The sequence below is a fragment of the Lepus europaeus genome, chromosome 5 (assembly GCF_033115175.1).
Source record: "Lepus europaeus isolate LE1 chromosome 5, mLepTim1.pri, whole genome shotgun sequence".
NCBI lineage: Eukaryota > Metazoa > Chordata > Mammalia > Lagomorpha > Leporidae > Lepus > Lepus europaeus.
In genome coordinates this window covers 45,882,076-45,896,939 of record NC_084831.1, presented here as the reverse complement: position 1 = coordinate 45,896,939, position 14,864 = coordinate 45,882,076, and the positions used below count along the sequence as shown (strand labels likewise).

The window sequence follows — 14,864 nt, the reverse complement described above, 5'->3', positions numbered from 1 at the left end:
TGGGAACATCATACTTAGTGAAAGAAGCCAGTCCTGAGAGGACAAACATCATACGTTCTCCCTGATCTGTGGTAACTAACAGAGCACCTAAAGGTAATCTATGAAGTGAAACTGACACTTTGAGATGCGATGACTTTGAACAGCTGTTGTCTGAACTGTCGAGGAACAGGTTTTTTTTTTTTTTTTTTTTTTCATACTATTTGAACTCTTTACGCAGTATAGAGTTCATCTTAAGTGTATAAAGTTAATTGAAAATAGATCTTAGTAAAAAATAAGAATGGGAATAGGAGGGGGAGGAGGAAGAGGGGTGGGAGGGTGGGTAGGGTGAGAAGAATCACTGTGTTCCAGAAGTTGTATTTATGAAACGTGTGAAGTTTGTATTCCTTAAATAAAAGGTATCTGGGTTAAAAAAAAAAATACTAGCAGCCTTCAAAGCTAATTGGAAGTTTAGATAGTAGGTACTCAACAGAAAAGTTAGCTTTTACCATTTCGTCTGAGCAACCAACCCATCACTAAACCATTAAGGAAGGACCAGCACTGTGGGGTAGCAGCTAAAGCCGTCCCCTGCAGTGCTGGCATCACATATGGAAGCTGGTTCGTGTCCTGGCTGCTCCACTTCCGATCCAGCTCCCTGCTAATGCGCCTGGGGAGCAGTGGAGGACGGCCCAAGTGCTCGGGTCCCTGCACCCACGTGGGAGACCCAGAAGAAGCCCCCGGCTCCTGGCTTTGGCCGTTGCTGCCATCTGTAAAGTGAACTAGAGGATGGAGGATCTCTCTGTCCCTCTGTGTAACTCTGCCTTTCTTATAAATAAACAAATCTTTTTAAAATGAGCAGATAAATAAGCCACTAAGCAACTTTGACATCAGATGAGATGAAATAAAAAGGATCTTATTTACCTCGGCCAGTGCTGTGCCAAATCCTACCCTCCTCCTGCCAGCAACCTGGGAAGATCTGCCGCGACAGAGCTGGCTCACCGGTGAGGACACAGGAGTGAGTCAGTGTTGCTAAGGCAGCGCGCCGGGCCAGCCCGCCATCCTGCAGAGCAGCGGGCAGCTCTCCAGAGCCCCTGGCAGTGCTGGCTTCACCTGGCCTCCATCCCAGATACAGGCAGGGCTGTGCTGCAGCCCCCTGGCCCCTGGGGGGTGGTGTGGTGGGTCAGCTCCGCCAGCCTGGGGCCCCGAGTCTGCCTGGTCGGTGTGAGAGGGTGGAACACTGAGGCCACTTTTGGGTACACAGAGCTCCAGGTGCCAACCCGGCCAAGACCCAGACGGGTGGGGGTTCTGAGTCTCCCCAGCTCCACACGCCCAGGCTCCTCCTTTCGCTCCTCCATGCCTCACCTGTACCAGGGCACTGGTCCTATACCCACTGCCCCATCGGGAGAGGCCAGGGATGAACGGGACCGTCACAGCGCTGGCCGCTCCGAGAGGAGGAGGTGCAACCATGAGCTCACGGAGCTCGGCAGGCAGGGACTGCACACCTGGGCACCAAGCCTGGGGCCCGGAGAGCCGCCCAGCAGCTCACGGTCCAGCGGGCAGAGCCATGCAAGCCACGCTGCTGCAGCCCCCAAAGCCAGCGTCCTCATCTCTGCCCCTGGCAGCCCTGCTCTCTCTCACTCCGAGCCCTGTGCCTTCATTCAGCAGCTCACACTCAGCTCCTGCACCTGGGAGCCTGCAAATGACCCCTGTTCCCTCTGCCTACAATGCTGCCCTCCCAGGTCCTCCCATGGCTGTCTTCTTCCCAGCAGCTGGGTCTCGGCTCACTGTCACCTGTCCCTAGCTCTCGCATATCCCTCGAGGCCACATAGCCTGAGTTTAATACCAGCAATGCCACTTGCTAGCTGTGTGACCTCAGACAAGTTACTCAGCCTCTGTTTCAGCTTTGTCTTCAATGCGGGCAGCATAACACCATCCACTTCGCAGAGAGGCTATCAGGAGTGACTGGTGCCTGCCTAGCACATAGCCAGCACCCACGTGGCACTGGCTCTTATCATTATTCCAGTTCACAGCACCTACTGCAGACTCTCACTGTTACTTATTCCACTCCCTTCCCACTGTCTGTCTCACACTCGCTGCAGCTCCATGAGACACCGAGGGGTGTGGGGCACAGTATACCTAGCACCTGCCCTGGGTGAAGCCCTCAGTACGTTCCTGAGAGGGAACGTCTCCCTGAGGAGACGCCATTCACCCCTGGGCAGCTGGATGGGGTTTTGCAGGGTGAAGAAGCATCCTCTGGACAGCTCAGGCACACTAAGGGAGGCTGCCTATGGCTGAAACTGGGCTTCATTTGTGGCTCCTGAACACGGACTGCAGCTGAGAGTTCGAGTCCTACTGTTCCTCCAGGAAGCCCTCCAGGAGCGCCACAGCCCCTCTGAGCTCCCAGCGCCACTCATTCACTCGGCAGTTCTTGAGCTCCTGCTAAGGGCAGGCACACCAGCTGCTCCGTGGTCTCCTCCCCGCACAAGGCGGGCAGGGTCATCGCAGGAGGTGGGCCCCTACCTCTGACACTCAGGACCACCTTAAGGAGAAGCACAACCCTTTTACAACATTCCCTTCCCACCAGGTTAAGGCCGCTGGACCCTCAGGGACCACCCAGAACACTGAGGCCCAGAGAAGAAAACACCCAGGCCCATCGGAAGTAGAGCAGCCGGGACTTGAACCTGTGCCCATATGGGATGCCGGCACTGCAGGCGGCAGCTTTACCCGCTATGCCACAGCGCTGGCCCCTGCTCCACTTCTGATCCAGCTCTCTGCTATGGCCTGGGGAAGCAGTAGAAGATGGCTCAAGTCCTTGGGCCCTTGCACCTGTGTGGGAGACCCGGAAGAAGCTCCTGGATCCTGGCTTCAGATAGGTGCAGCTCCGGCTGTTGCAGCCAATTGGGGAGTGAACCATCGGATGGAAGACCTCTCTCTCTCTCTCTCTCTCTCTCTCTCTCTCTGCCTCTGCCTCTGCCTCTCTGTCACTCTGCCTTTCAAATAAATAAATATTTTTAAAATAATATAAATAAATACAAAACAGCTTGGGTACCAAACCAGAAAGCCTTTAGAAACTCTCGTATCTCCCAGAGGGGCTAAGAGAATTCAAGCAGCAGCCAGGGAAATCCAAGGATTCCTGCCAACCAGGCAACAGTCCAAACGTGGCCGTCAAGGCCAGCGTGCTCTTGACTGACACGAGGCGCTTGTGGCCTCACGGCCCAGCTTCCACCCCCAGCCCCACGGAGGAGAAGCTGAAGGCCGGCTGGGCTTGGGGTCAGGACTTGCGGGTTGGAACCCAGCTTATGCGGCTGGGCCTTGGGTTCTTTTAAGAGTTCAAACTCTGGAGCCAGACGGCCGAGCCCAATCCCAGCTCTGGCATTTCCCCGCAGTGGGACCAAGGGCGAGTCCCCGTGCCTCTCTGAGCTGCACTCTCATGTCTTAGCCAGGAGAGGACAACAGTCCCTCCCCCGCAGAGAGCAGACTGCTACTGCAGGCTTGCTGTGGCACGGCGCCTCGCCCAGTCCCCAGTCGGCAGCCCTCTGTAAGGATGTGGTACCGCTGTCATCTTTGTGAGATGGGAAATCCTATGTCCCTCCTGCTGTGACCACTGAGCATTAGTGGGAAGAGCCACTAAGGGTTAACTCCACCAGGGCTTGGGGAGAGGAGCAAGGGGCCCTGGGGCTCAGATCCCGGCCTGGGCCTCACTGAGAAGCCACCCGCCCCATTCATTGGTGAGCATTCCCCTGGACTCTGGCCGAGCTGCTCTGTGCACCAGGGACAGCCCCTCGGAGCTCACCGGCTTGTGGGAGACACAGACGTGTTTGTGGAGCGCACAATCCAGCGTGAGAGAGAGAGAGGGCTCAGTAACCCAGAGGCTCCCTGGGCCATGAGAAAGCTGGGAAGACCTCCCAGAGGAGGCAGCACCTGAGCTGAGCTCGGAGGGCTCAGAAGGAACTTGCTAGGGAGACAGGCACAGGGCGGCTGAGCGTAACTGGCAGAAGGCACAGCACGGGCAGCGGCAGCGGAGGACATAACAAAGGCAGTGCTCTGTGGCAGGAAAGAGCACGGGGGGGGGGGGGGCACAGAGAACGCAGGGGCGGGGGACAAACAGGGGCGCACAGGTATCTGCGGCTGCCAAGATCCTTAGGGCTCAAGTGAGGAACGTGAAGGTCATGCCCAAGGCCCCAGTGACCTTGACCTTTTAGGAGCTACTGGAGGGGCTGGGCATGGGGCAAGGGGACCTCAAGGGCCCCTGAGGATGAGGATGCTGAGCTGAGTGGCGGCCGGGGGCAGGGGCGGGGTGGGGAGAGACATTTCTTTATTTGCTCCAGCCCCTTGTAAAAAAGCTGAACACGTCTTCCGGGAACAGCCACCCCATGCCCCGCACAACCGTGCCCGTCCGTCCTGAACTCTCCTCCACTGCCCAGATCTAAGGACACTGCCCGTGCCACCAAGCGCCTGGGGCTGTCTCACACTGCCCTAATCTCAGCTCCAAAGTCCCTGCTGGGAGGTTCCAGGGAAAAGCTGCCTCCAAGGTCATCTGGCCGGACACTCCTCCACAGCCCCACACAGTCCTGCACTTGCTCTCCTGCTTTGCTTCACCCTGTGGCGCTCACAGCCACACACACACACACACACACACCCTGGAACTGCCTGGAGCCCAGAGCCTCCAGCAGAAACCCACACAGACATGCCCCGGGGGAGCCAGCTCTCCAAAAACACCTGCTAGCTGCAGAAGTGAAGAACCTGCTGACAGTGATCCCACTCCACTTGGCCAGCCCTGGGGGGTTGTCTGGGCACTGCTGCATGGACTGCCCTGGCCCAGGGGTGCTGCGCCCGCTCCCTCCACAGAGAACTGGGAAACAGCCCATGGGGAGCGTGAGACCAGATGCAGAACCTGAGACTTGCAACAGAAGTTTCCTCTGCGTCCCCAGCCACCAGTGCCCGGCCCTGGCCGCCGCTGCCACCCTCCGTACCCTTCGCAGGTGACTGCCGACGGTCTGGATCATCGTGGCCGGTCCGCTAGCTGCGTCTGCGGGGCTTCAGGGCTGGGGAAGCAGCGCCCTGCCAGACAGACGCCGGTCACCCCAGCGACGGCGCAAGCTCCAAATGCTGCCGCCGCTGCCTCTCCTCGCCTCTCCTCAGCTCCTCCTCCCCAAGCTCCCGCCCTCCAGGCCAGCTGTTATCACCCCTGCCCCCTTCTCCTAGCACCCCTGCTCAGAAGGCTCCGCCAGATGGCCGGGCGGTCACCCAGCCGGACACTCGCTCTGCTCCAGCCCCAACCAAACTCCAGACACTCCCACTTCCAGCCCCTGTCACCGTCCCCACGGGACCTCTTGGCTCTGGGATGGATCCCAGGGGCTGGCACTGGTGGCTCCAGTTGCCCAGCTCCAGCCTGCTAGAGACAAACGGGCAGCAGGTTTCCATCTGTCCACCAGGGGTCAGGCTGGAGGCGGCAGGCAGGAGGCCGGGGAGCTGCAGCGCCTCCCAGCGGGCTACCAGGCCCACCTGCTAGGAGTCCTCATTGCAGGAACGCGGCCCGCTCGCCCCATGCTCAGGGCTGCCGGCTCCAGCAGCTGCTGGCCAGCGACACCGCACACCCTCACTTCCTTATATAGGCAGCGTGACTTCTACAAGCAGCCCCGAGGGCCCCAGCCCAGCCTCTCTGTAGCCGTCCCAGGATTTTCCCCCCTCCTCTCCCTGCTGCAAGAGGCTTGAGGACCAGGTCTTGACACTCAGATCGGACTTGACACTCACACTGCACTTAGGACGGGGAGGAAGCGGCGGGGGGGGGGGGGGGGGGGGCAGGAGGGAGGGGAATGACAAGCTCCCATAACAACCAGCTGATCCCCCAAGCACCGGACCACCTGCTGCTCCTCCTCAAGCCACCCTCGAGGAAGGTTCCTGGGGAGGGAAGGTGCAGTGCCCCAGGAGTGCCCACAGAAAGCTCTGGAACAGATTAGCCCGATCCAGCAGCCTCTGCCCCCTGGTGCCCCCTGCCTCTGGTGCACCCACCACAAATCCACTGGGATGTCCCCCAGGCCCGGCCTACCTGAGAGGCCTGGGTTCTCAGCCTGGCTGGCTCTCTCATTTCTTTATTTATTTGAGAAGCAGAGAGAGGGAGTGGGGTCCCCTCCCACCACCACCTTCCCCGCAATGATCTGGACTGGACCAGCTCGAAGCCACAGTCCAGGGTGGCAGGTACTCAACTCCTTGAGCCATAAGCTGCCGCCTCTCGGTGTCCACAGGAGCCGCAGCTGTGTATGGAACCCAAATACGCTGATGTGGGAAGCAAGTACCTTAAGTGCTGTGCTAAACACCACCCCAGGGCCCAACACTCTCACTAACGTGTCGTGTGACTCTGGGAAAGTTCTCTCCTCTCCATGGGCCTCCTTTGTCTAGATCAAGGGCTCTAACAGCCCTCCTTGTGGGCGCAGGCCTTGCCCTCAAAGAGCTGATCACCCATCGGTATTCTGTGTCTGCTAATGAGAAATTAAAGTCCCCACCTTAGAGACTGCAACATAGTGCTCAGATGGCACTGAGGGCTGGGGCAATCCGGAAGGCTCCCTGGAGGAAGTGGTGCTAGAACTGCCTGGAAGACTAAACAGGTGAGGCAGAGCAGAGTGCAGGCGGAGGCAGTGAGGAGTCTAGTGCTGCAGGAAAGCTGGGGGCCTGAGAGTGAGGAACGTGCTCACCATGTTGAAAGCTACAAGAGGCCAACAGGACAGGCGTCACAGGATCTCCCGGACCAGTAGAGAAAGCAGCTCAGACCAGGGACAGCTCATCCCAGGGTACCCTGAGGTCACCTGACAGGCAGGCAGCCAGAGCAATGTCAAGGTCCTCACTACCCGGGCCAGCGTGGTGGCACAGTGCCTAAGCCTCCACCTGTGGTGCCGGCGTCCCATGCAGGTGCCAGTACTAGTCCTGGCTGCTCCTCTCGCTATGGCCTGGGAAAGCAGTAGAAGATGCCCAAGTCCTTGGGCCCCTGCATCTACATGGGAGACCTGGAGGAAGCTCCTGGCTGCCGGCTTCAGATTGGCCCAGCTCCAGCCATTGCAGCCATTTGGGGAGTGAACCAGCGGATGGAAGACCTCTCTCTCTGTCTCTGCCTCTCTCTCTCTCTCTCTCTCTCTCTGTCTCTGTAACTCTGCCTCTCAAATAAATAAATCAAACCTTAAAAAAAAAAAAGCTGGCGGCATAGCTCACTAGGCTAATCCTCCACCTGCGGCACCAGTACCCCGGTTCTAGTCCCAATTGGGGCACCAGATTCTGTCCCGGTTGCTCCTCTTCCAGTCCAGCTCTCTGCTGTGGCCCGGGAAGGCAGTAGACGATGGCCCAAGTCCTTGGGCCCTGCACCCGTATGGGAGACCAGGAGGAAGCATCTGGCTCCTGGCTTCAGATCGGCGCAGCGTGCCAGCCGTAGCGGCCACTTGGGGGGATGAACCAATGGAAAGAAGACCTCTCTCTCTCTCTCTCTCTCTCCCTCTCTCTCTCTCTCTCTCTCACTAACTCAGCTTGTCAAAAAAAAAAAAAAAAAAAAAAAACCTCCTCACTACACAGGCAAAGGAAAGGAATCGAGAGAACATGTGACCCCCAGCCCTGCCCTCTCTCCAGAGAACCATAACAGCCCAGTCGCGGCCACATCAATACAGCCACAGAGAGGTCCAGGGTGGAGGGTGAGGGCGTCATCTGGGACCCCCACTCCTGATCTCCCGTCCAGAGAACTGTCCATCCTGCCCCACAACAAGGCATCAAGTGAGAGGCTTCAGTTAGACTTCTGAGAGGACTCCCAGCAAGACTGGATAGGTGTTGCGGTCAGGAGTAGGTGAGTGAGTCCAGATCTTCCGGTGGCCGCCCCCCAGCCCCCACAGGTCTCTGGTCCATGCAGTCTATCACTCTGCTCCACTGGATGCTCCTAGCGTGTCTGCTCCTCTTCCCAGCTCACCTGGGAGGGAGCTCCCGCGGGACTGGGACCACCTTTTCCTCACCTCTGTGTCCCTCCCCCAGCCTCTGGACAGGCACTTGAAACACACAGAAGAAAGGTGGTGGAAAGGGCCGGCTCTGTGGTACATTAGGCTGATGCCGGTTCGAGTCCCAGCTGCTCCACTTCCAATCTAGCTCTCTGCTATGGCCTGGGAAAGCAGTAGGAGATGGCCCAGGTCCTTGGACCTCTGCACCCATGTGGGAGACCCGGAGGAGGTTCCAGGCTCCTGGCTTTGGATCAGCCTAGCTCTAGCCATTGTTGGCAATTTGGGGAGTGAACCAGCAGATGGAAGATCTCTCTCTCTCTCCTGTCTGTAACTCTACCTCTCAAACAATAAGTACACAAATAAATCTTTAAGAAGAAGAAAAGAAAAGTGGTGGGGGAAAAGTCTTAAGTGCCAGGTGGGTCCGAAGCTCTCCAAGGTCAGCTGTCCACGTGCACACGGCGAGACCCCAGCAGGGCTGGAGCAGAGCCGAGCACCCGCACCTCTCACAGGATCCCCAGCAATGCCGCCGCTCGCTCTGGGGCCGCACTTCGAGAAGCAGGGAGCGGGCACAGCCTTCCATGTCACCGGCGGAAGGAGGCCCAGAGATTTAAAGACAGAACCAACAAGACAGCACTGCCATCAGCACCTCTGCCCGGTTAGCAACCACTGTGGGCACTGTCATTGTAGCCTTGTCACTGGAGCCCTCCGGCCTCCCTCCGCCTGAAAGGAACACACAGAGACGCCCCTGCAGAGGCAGAGTGCTAAGTCAGGGTCCAAAGTCACCCCGCTGATAAGGGCTAGCCTAGCGTCAGGATCTGAACCTGGCTTAACCAGGACTCACCACAACCCACTTACAGCTTATACCAACCTGCCGACAACTTTTCTAGAGAATCCCGAATCCAGCAGTCTCATTCCTTTTTTTTTTTAAACTTCTTTATGGGTGAAGCAGAGAAAAACAGCAAATAAGCTCCTAGGTGCTGGTGCTTTTCCTTTTTTTTTTTTTTTTTTTTTTTAATTTGAGAGGCTGAGTTAGACAGTGAGAGAGAGAGAGAGAAAGGTCTTCCTTCCGTTGGTTCACCCCCCAAATGGCCGCCACGGCTGGCACGCTGCGCCGATCTGAAGCCAGGAGCCAGGTGCTTCCTCCTGGTCTCCCATATGTGTGCAGGGCCCAAGGACTTGGGCCATCCTCCACTGCCTTCCCGGGCCACAGCAGAGAGCTGGACTGGAAGAGGAGCGACCAGGACTAGAACCCGGCACCTATATGGGATGCCGGCGCCGCAGGCGGAGGATTAACCAAGTGAGCCACAGCACCGGCCAGGTGCTTCTTCACTATCCAAATGCTCACAGCAGCCCCAGCCAAGGTCCAAAGCCAGAAATCAAGAGCTCCATTCAGGTGTCCCCCGCGGGTGGCAGGGGCCCAAGCCTGAGTCAGGAGTTGGAGCCAGGCTTCGAACCTGGGTGCTGCCATGTGAGACGGGGTGTCCTAAGTGGAAGGCTACACGCTCACTGCCCAGCTTGGAAGACAAGCTCGCGGCGCCCTCAGCCTAAAGGCCCCAGGCAGCCTGCCTCCCAGGCCCGCGCGCCCAGAGCCTTCCTTTCCCCACACCACAGCCAGCGTCTCCCGGCCTCCCTCCGGCCTCCCTGGCTACAGAACAAGTGCCTGCATTAATCCTCCATGTCCACACCACAGCTCTGCCTCCCCAACCCAGGGCCAAAGGACACTGACATAAACTCATGTATACCCCACAGTGACTCTGGGTTGGCACTCACAAGCAGGGTCTGCCTCCCCCATCAGACTGGGAACTCAAAGAGCAGACACCTAAATCCCCAGCACAGGGCCTGCCCCAAGACAGGGTTCGCTGCCTGACTGATAAAAGAACACATCCCTGAATCCGTGTGCAGGCGAACGAGGAAATGGAATAGTGAATTCAGGAACTCCTTCCGCTGGGCCTTCAGCCCTCCCAGATGGGACCACCAGTTCTCTGGGCAAGAGGGGACCACTGACATCATCCGCTCAAGCGTCCACTTCCAGCAGTGCCAGCTGAAGCCCTCCAGGAGCCAGAACCTACCTGTAGCTACACACACACACACACGCGCGCGCACACACACAGCCCCTTAGCTCCCTGAGGCTTTTTCTTTTAAACTGGCTGAGCTGTGCTCCTTCCCCCTTTCGGCTTTGAGCAAGAGGGCAGCAGAGAAGAGACGGAGCCCTCGGAGTATCCTGCCCGCGCCCGTGGACACGCAGAGCCTGGGACACCGCAGATGCTCAGCGAACACCCGGAGAATGAATGGACGGGAGCTGAGCGCAGAAGCACAGGGAAGCCGTGCGAGCGCCAAGCGGGGAAAGGTAGGTGCGGAAAGGCAGGATCAAAGGCAGGAAGGCACGCAGGGGCAGGTGGCCCCTCCCGCGCCCCCCGCGGGACGCCCCGTGCTTCGTGCTTCGGGGCACCCTTGGGCAGTAAAGGGAAGTTGTGAGCCAAGTGGGGGAGGGAGGAAAGGCAGAGGAACAAAGGGGCGGTGATGCCAGCAGAAGAGGAAGTGGCGCTGACCTGGCCCAGCCACTCCTTTAGGGAGGCGAGGAGGGAGCAAGGGGAGCCGGGAGAAGCCAGGTAAGCAGGGAGGAGGTGAGCGCCGGGGGCCTGGACAGAGCGGCCATGGGGCCAACACTCAGGGCGGAAGCCCAGAGGAGTGGCCCTAGGCAGCTGGACCCTGAGCCCCAGCCCACCCAGCAAAGTTAGATGTGTCCTCCCTCTCCCCGCCACCCAACTCCTCCTGCCCAGTCCAGCTCTGCTTCCCCCACCACGTGGCCCCAGGGCTGCAGGGCTGCACCTTGCCTAATTCTTGGACTTGGCCCCTGCCCAGTAACTGCTCACAGCCAGGGCTCCTGTTCTCTCTCTCTCTCTCTCTCTCTCTCTCACACACACACACACACACACACACACACTACTTCCCAGTGGAATCTGTGCTGGCTGCAGCCTACACACTCTGAGTCTTGTGCCCCTGGGGCAAGCTTCTGCAGCCAGTGTGGGACCCCAGCCCCAGCCCAGCGAAAGGCCGCCCCCTTCAGGCCCCAGCGGTGCCTGGGGCAGACATACCTAAGGGGGTGTCCTGGGGCGGGGCAGGGGACGGAGCAGGAGCCTACCCGGAAACGAGGTGCTTGTGGCGCAGGCAGGGGCTTCGCCTGGCGGTGGGAGACTCCAGGCCCTGCGGCCAGAGGACCCAGCCCGGAGCGGGTTCAGCGAGTTCGCGGGGAGTGGTTCGGGACCCGCCTCTGGGGTTGCAGAGGAAAGTGTGATGGAGGAGGCGCGGCAGGCGGAGGCGAAGGCGGGAGCGCCCCGGCCAGTTCCGGACCAGGCTGCTCCGGCGCCCTCCCCGGCTCGGGTGGGGCGGTCCCGGGCTGCCCGGCCTGCGGATCCCCAGGGCCAGGCCCCGGGCCCGCCACGCTTCCGCCCCCGCCCAGGGCAGAGGGAAAGGCGGCGGGCGGCGCACCGGGCCGGGCAGAGCGCGCCCTAGCCGCCTCCCTGTTACTGCAGCCCCTCGTAGAATCTGCTTTGTCCACACCTGTACTGAGCACCTACTATGCACCCAGCCCCGCGCTGGGGGCCGGGTTGAGGTTCCTAACCGGACTCGGCTGCCCTGGCCCTTTCTGGCGTTGATAGAAAGAAGATAAAAAATGCATGGCTCTCTACAGCACAAGAAAATGAACTCCGCTCCTCCCCCCACCTACCCCCACCCCCACCGCCGCACGGCTCACAGAGGGAAGCGCTGTGCCCGGTCTGCGGGGCTTGAAATTTGCGGACTTGGAGGACCCGGCTGGGGCCCCTCCCCCATGTGTGCGGGCAGGGCGCCTTACACGCATGATAAGACATGATAAGATCACAAGCGAAAGAAATCACACACACACACACACACACACACACGGAAGTCATGGCAGGAGCGCGCCCCAACCCCACCCCTCAGAGAGGCAGGGCTCACCCTGGCCCAGACACCCTGGAGAGAAGAGGGCAGTTTGTGAACAGAGAGAGCCACTGTGCTGAGTGGCCACACGGAGCAGCCCTCCTCAGGGGACCTCTGTGTCACAGCAGTGGGGACCCCTTTATCTCTTGCCTCACTCTTAGGTGGGGAGCAGCAGGGTGGGGATGATGAGCGCCCCACACCTGGGTCTGCCTGGTTGGCCCTTATCTGGCCCAGCTGGCTGTGCTGATGCTGGAGCCGCCGTGCAGCAGAGGCCCCAGGTGTCAGCAACAGCAAATGACCTCCAAGACCACTTCCAGGGGCCAGCGCTGTGGCCCAGCCAGTTAAGCCGCAGCCTGCAGCGCCAGTCCCGGCAGCTCCATTTCCGATCCAGCTCTCTGCTATGGCCTGGGAAAGCAGTAGAAGATGGCCCAGGTGCTTGGGCCCCTGCACCCACATGGGAGACTGGGAGGAAGTACCTGGCTCCTGGCTTCGGATCTGCACAGCTCCGCTGTTGAGGCCATTTGGGTAGTGAACCAATGGAAGGAAGATCTTTCTCTCTGTCTCTCCTTCTCACTGTCTGTAACTCTACCTCTCAAACAAATAAATAAAATCTCTTAAAATTAAATATTTCAACTAAATGAATAAATTTATAAAATTAAAAGATAAGCTTATTTTCTATAAAATTTTTTGAAATCTATGAATGTAAGGAGATCTTTAAAAAGCTCCTGGAGGGAGCCAGCAGTGTGGCTTAGTGGGCTAAGCCTCCTCCTACAGAACCAGCATTCCTTATGGGTTTGAGTCCCAGCTGCCCTTTTTCCCATCCGGCTCTCTGCTATGGCCTGGGAAAGCAAAGGAAAATAGCCCAAGATACCCACGTGGGAGACCCCAGGTGAAGCTCTCAGCTCCTGGCTTCAGCACTGGCCATTGCAGCCATTTAGGGAGTAACTCTGCCTTTCAAATAAAATAGACAACTCTTTAGAGAAAGAAAACACAGCACAGATTATTGCAAATCAATACAGAAAAGATACTTAACATCAGTTGTGAGTTGTGGGTTGAAATCCATCCTATACCACTATGAGTCCACTGCAACGGCTAAGATTACACCCACCGACCGTACCAAGCACCGGTGCGGATGTGGAGAAACTGGAGTCCTCACGCGCTGCTGGCAGAAATGTAAAAAGAACACTAGCGTCCTGGAAAAATGCTGGCCATTTGAAAAATGTCTGTCTTCTGACCTGGCCGTGCTACTGCTGGGTATCTCCCAAGAGAAATGAAAAGTGGCCACACGTGGTTTTGAACACAAATGGGCACGCCAGCTTTGTCTGTCCACTGGCCCGAGACTAAAACAGCTTACCATCTGTGACTCGGTGAGTGGCTGACCAGACACGGCACATCCCCGTGGTGGGACGCCACTCGGCATGGAAGGGACCCGACTGCGGATGCCGACGGCAACATCCATGAGTCACAGGCCCGTGGTGCTGAGTGCCCCGAGCCAGGCGAGAGAGGCCATGCGCTACAGGGTCTCACGCCTGCAGAGCTACGAGAATGCGAGCTCATCTCCAGGGACAGAGGCAGGTCACTGTTCCTGGGGTGGGGCCACGTGGAAGGTTTGGGGGTGACGCATATCCTCCTTACCTTAATTGTGATGATGTTTTAAAAAATGAGGGTACCCCAAAAGTGGGTGGAGGAGCCAGCATTGTGGTGCAGTGTGTTGGGCCACTGCCTGTGACGCCAGCATCCCATGTGAGTGCGTGTTCATGTCTCAGCTGCTTCACATCTGATCCAGCTCCCTACAATGCACCTGGGAAAGCAGTGGAGGACGGCCCAAGTGCTTGGGCCCCCATCACACACAGATCCTGATGGAGTTGCAAGCTCCTGGCTTCAGCCTGGCCCAGCTCCAGTTATTGCAGCCATTTGGGGAGTGAACCCTCAAATGGAAGACCTCTCCCCCTACCCCCGTATAACTTTGACTTTCGAATAAATAACTAGATCTCTAAAATAACTAAATAAATCCTGATGGAAAATGGACTTAAGAGATGTTTGCTGCAAAAAATTTGAAAGCTATGCATGCAAAAACTCTTCAAACAGTTCATGGAAATGGTAACTATGAAAAAACTGCAGAAATTTAAGAACTTTGGCACCAAAATAAAAACCCTTGAATTTCATTTTGCTATGAATTTTGTTGAAGTGCCCTTATATTCCAAAAACACTATGTTCACATCCAAACGAAAGGATAAACAGATTGAGGCAGGGGGGCCACACACGCAGAAGAATAGAACACAGCTGTGAAAAGGAAGCAGGCCAGCTGCAACGTGGACAACCTCGAGGGCGCTGGGCCACGAAAATAAGCCCGGCCCTAGCAGGCCGTCACTGTGCAATTTCGCTGTGTGAACTGGAGTAGTGAATTCAGAGAGCCAGAGTGGGGGTGCCAGGGACCGGAAGGAAGGGGAAACGGCCGAGCTGTTCAGTGGGTGCAGAGTTTCTATTTTGCAAGAAGGAAAATACTGACGATTGGTTCCCTAGCATTATGAATATATTTAGCTGTATTCACTGTTGACTTAGAAATGGTTAAGATGGGGACCAGCGCTGTGGCGTTGCGGGTTAAGCTGCTGCCTGCAGTGCCGGCATCCCACATGGGTGCCAGTTTGAGTGCCGGCTGCTTCACTTCTGATCCAGCTCCCTGCTGTGGCCTGGGAAAGCAGTAGAAGATGGCCCAAGTCCTTGGGCCCCTGCACCCACGTGGGAGACCTGGAGAAAGCTCCTGGCTTCTGATCGGTGCAGCTCCTGCTATTGTGGCCATTTGGAGAGTGAACCAGCAGATGGAAGACTCTCTCTCTCTGCCTCTCCTCTCTCTGTGTAATTCTTTTTTTTTTTTTTTTTTTTTTTTTTTTTTTTTTTTTTGACAGGCAGAGTGGACAGTGAGAGAGAGAGAGACAGAGAGAAAGGTCTTCCTTTGCCGTTGGT

General features: G+C 57.6%; 1 protein-coding gene across 2 annotated transcripts in view; it reads right to left on the bottom strand.

Annotated features, from left to right (window-relative positions):
* The window catches only part of ACOT11 (acyl-CoA thioesterase 11), a 51,288-nt gene extending 40,000 nt beyond the window's left edge, over window positions 1-11,288 (bottom strand). The window contains exon 1 of one of the 2 annotated variants that reach the window (XM_062191395.1): window positions 11,039-11,288. Coding sequence is in view for 1 of the 2 variants with exons in the window: in XM_062191394.1 (XP_062047378.1) it covers window positions 4,950-4,982 (33 nt within the window). In the remaining variant the exon portion in view is untranslated. Of the gene's footprint in view, window positions 1-4,949; window positions 4,999-11,038 lie in introns of those variants that run through there. The other variant, XM_062191394.1, reaches the window with a different exon arrangement.
* Between the last annotated feature and the right edge of the window lie 3,576 nt (window positions 11,289-14,864).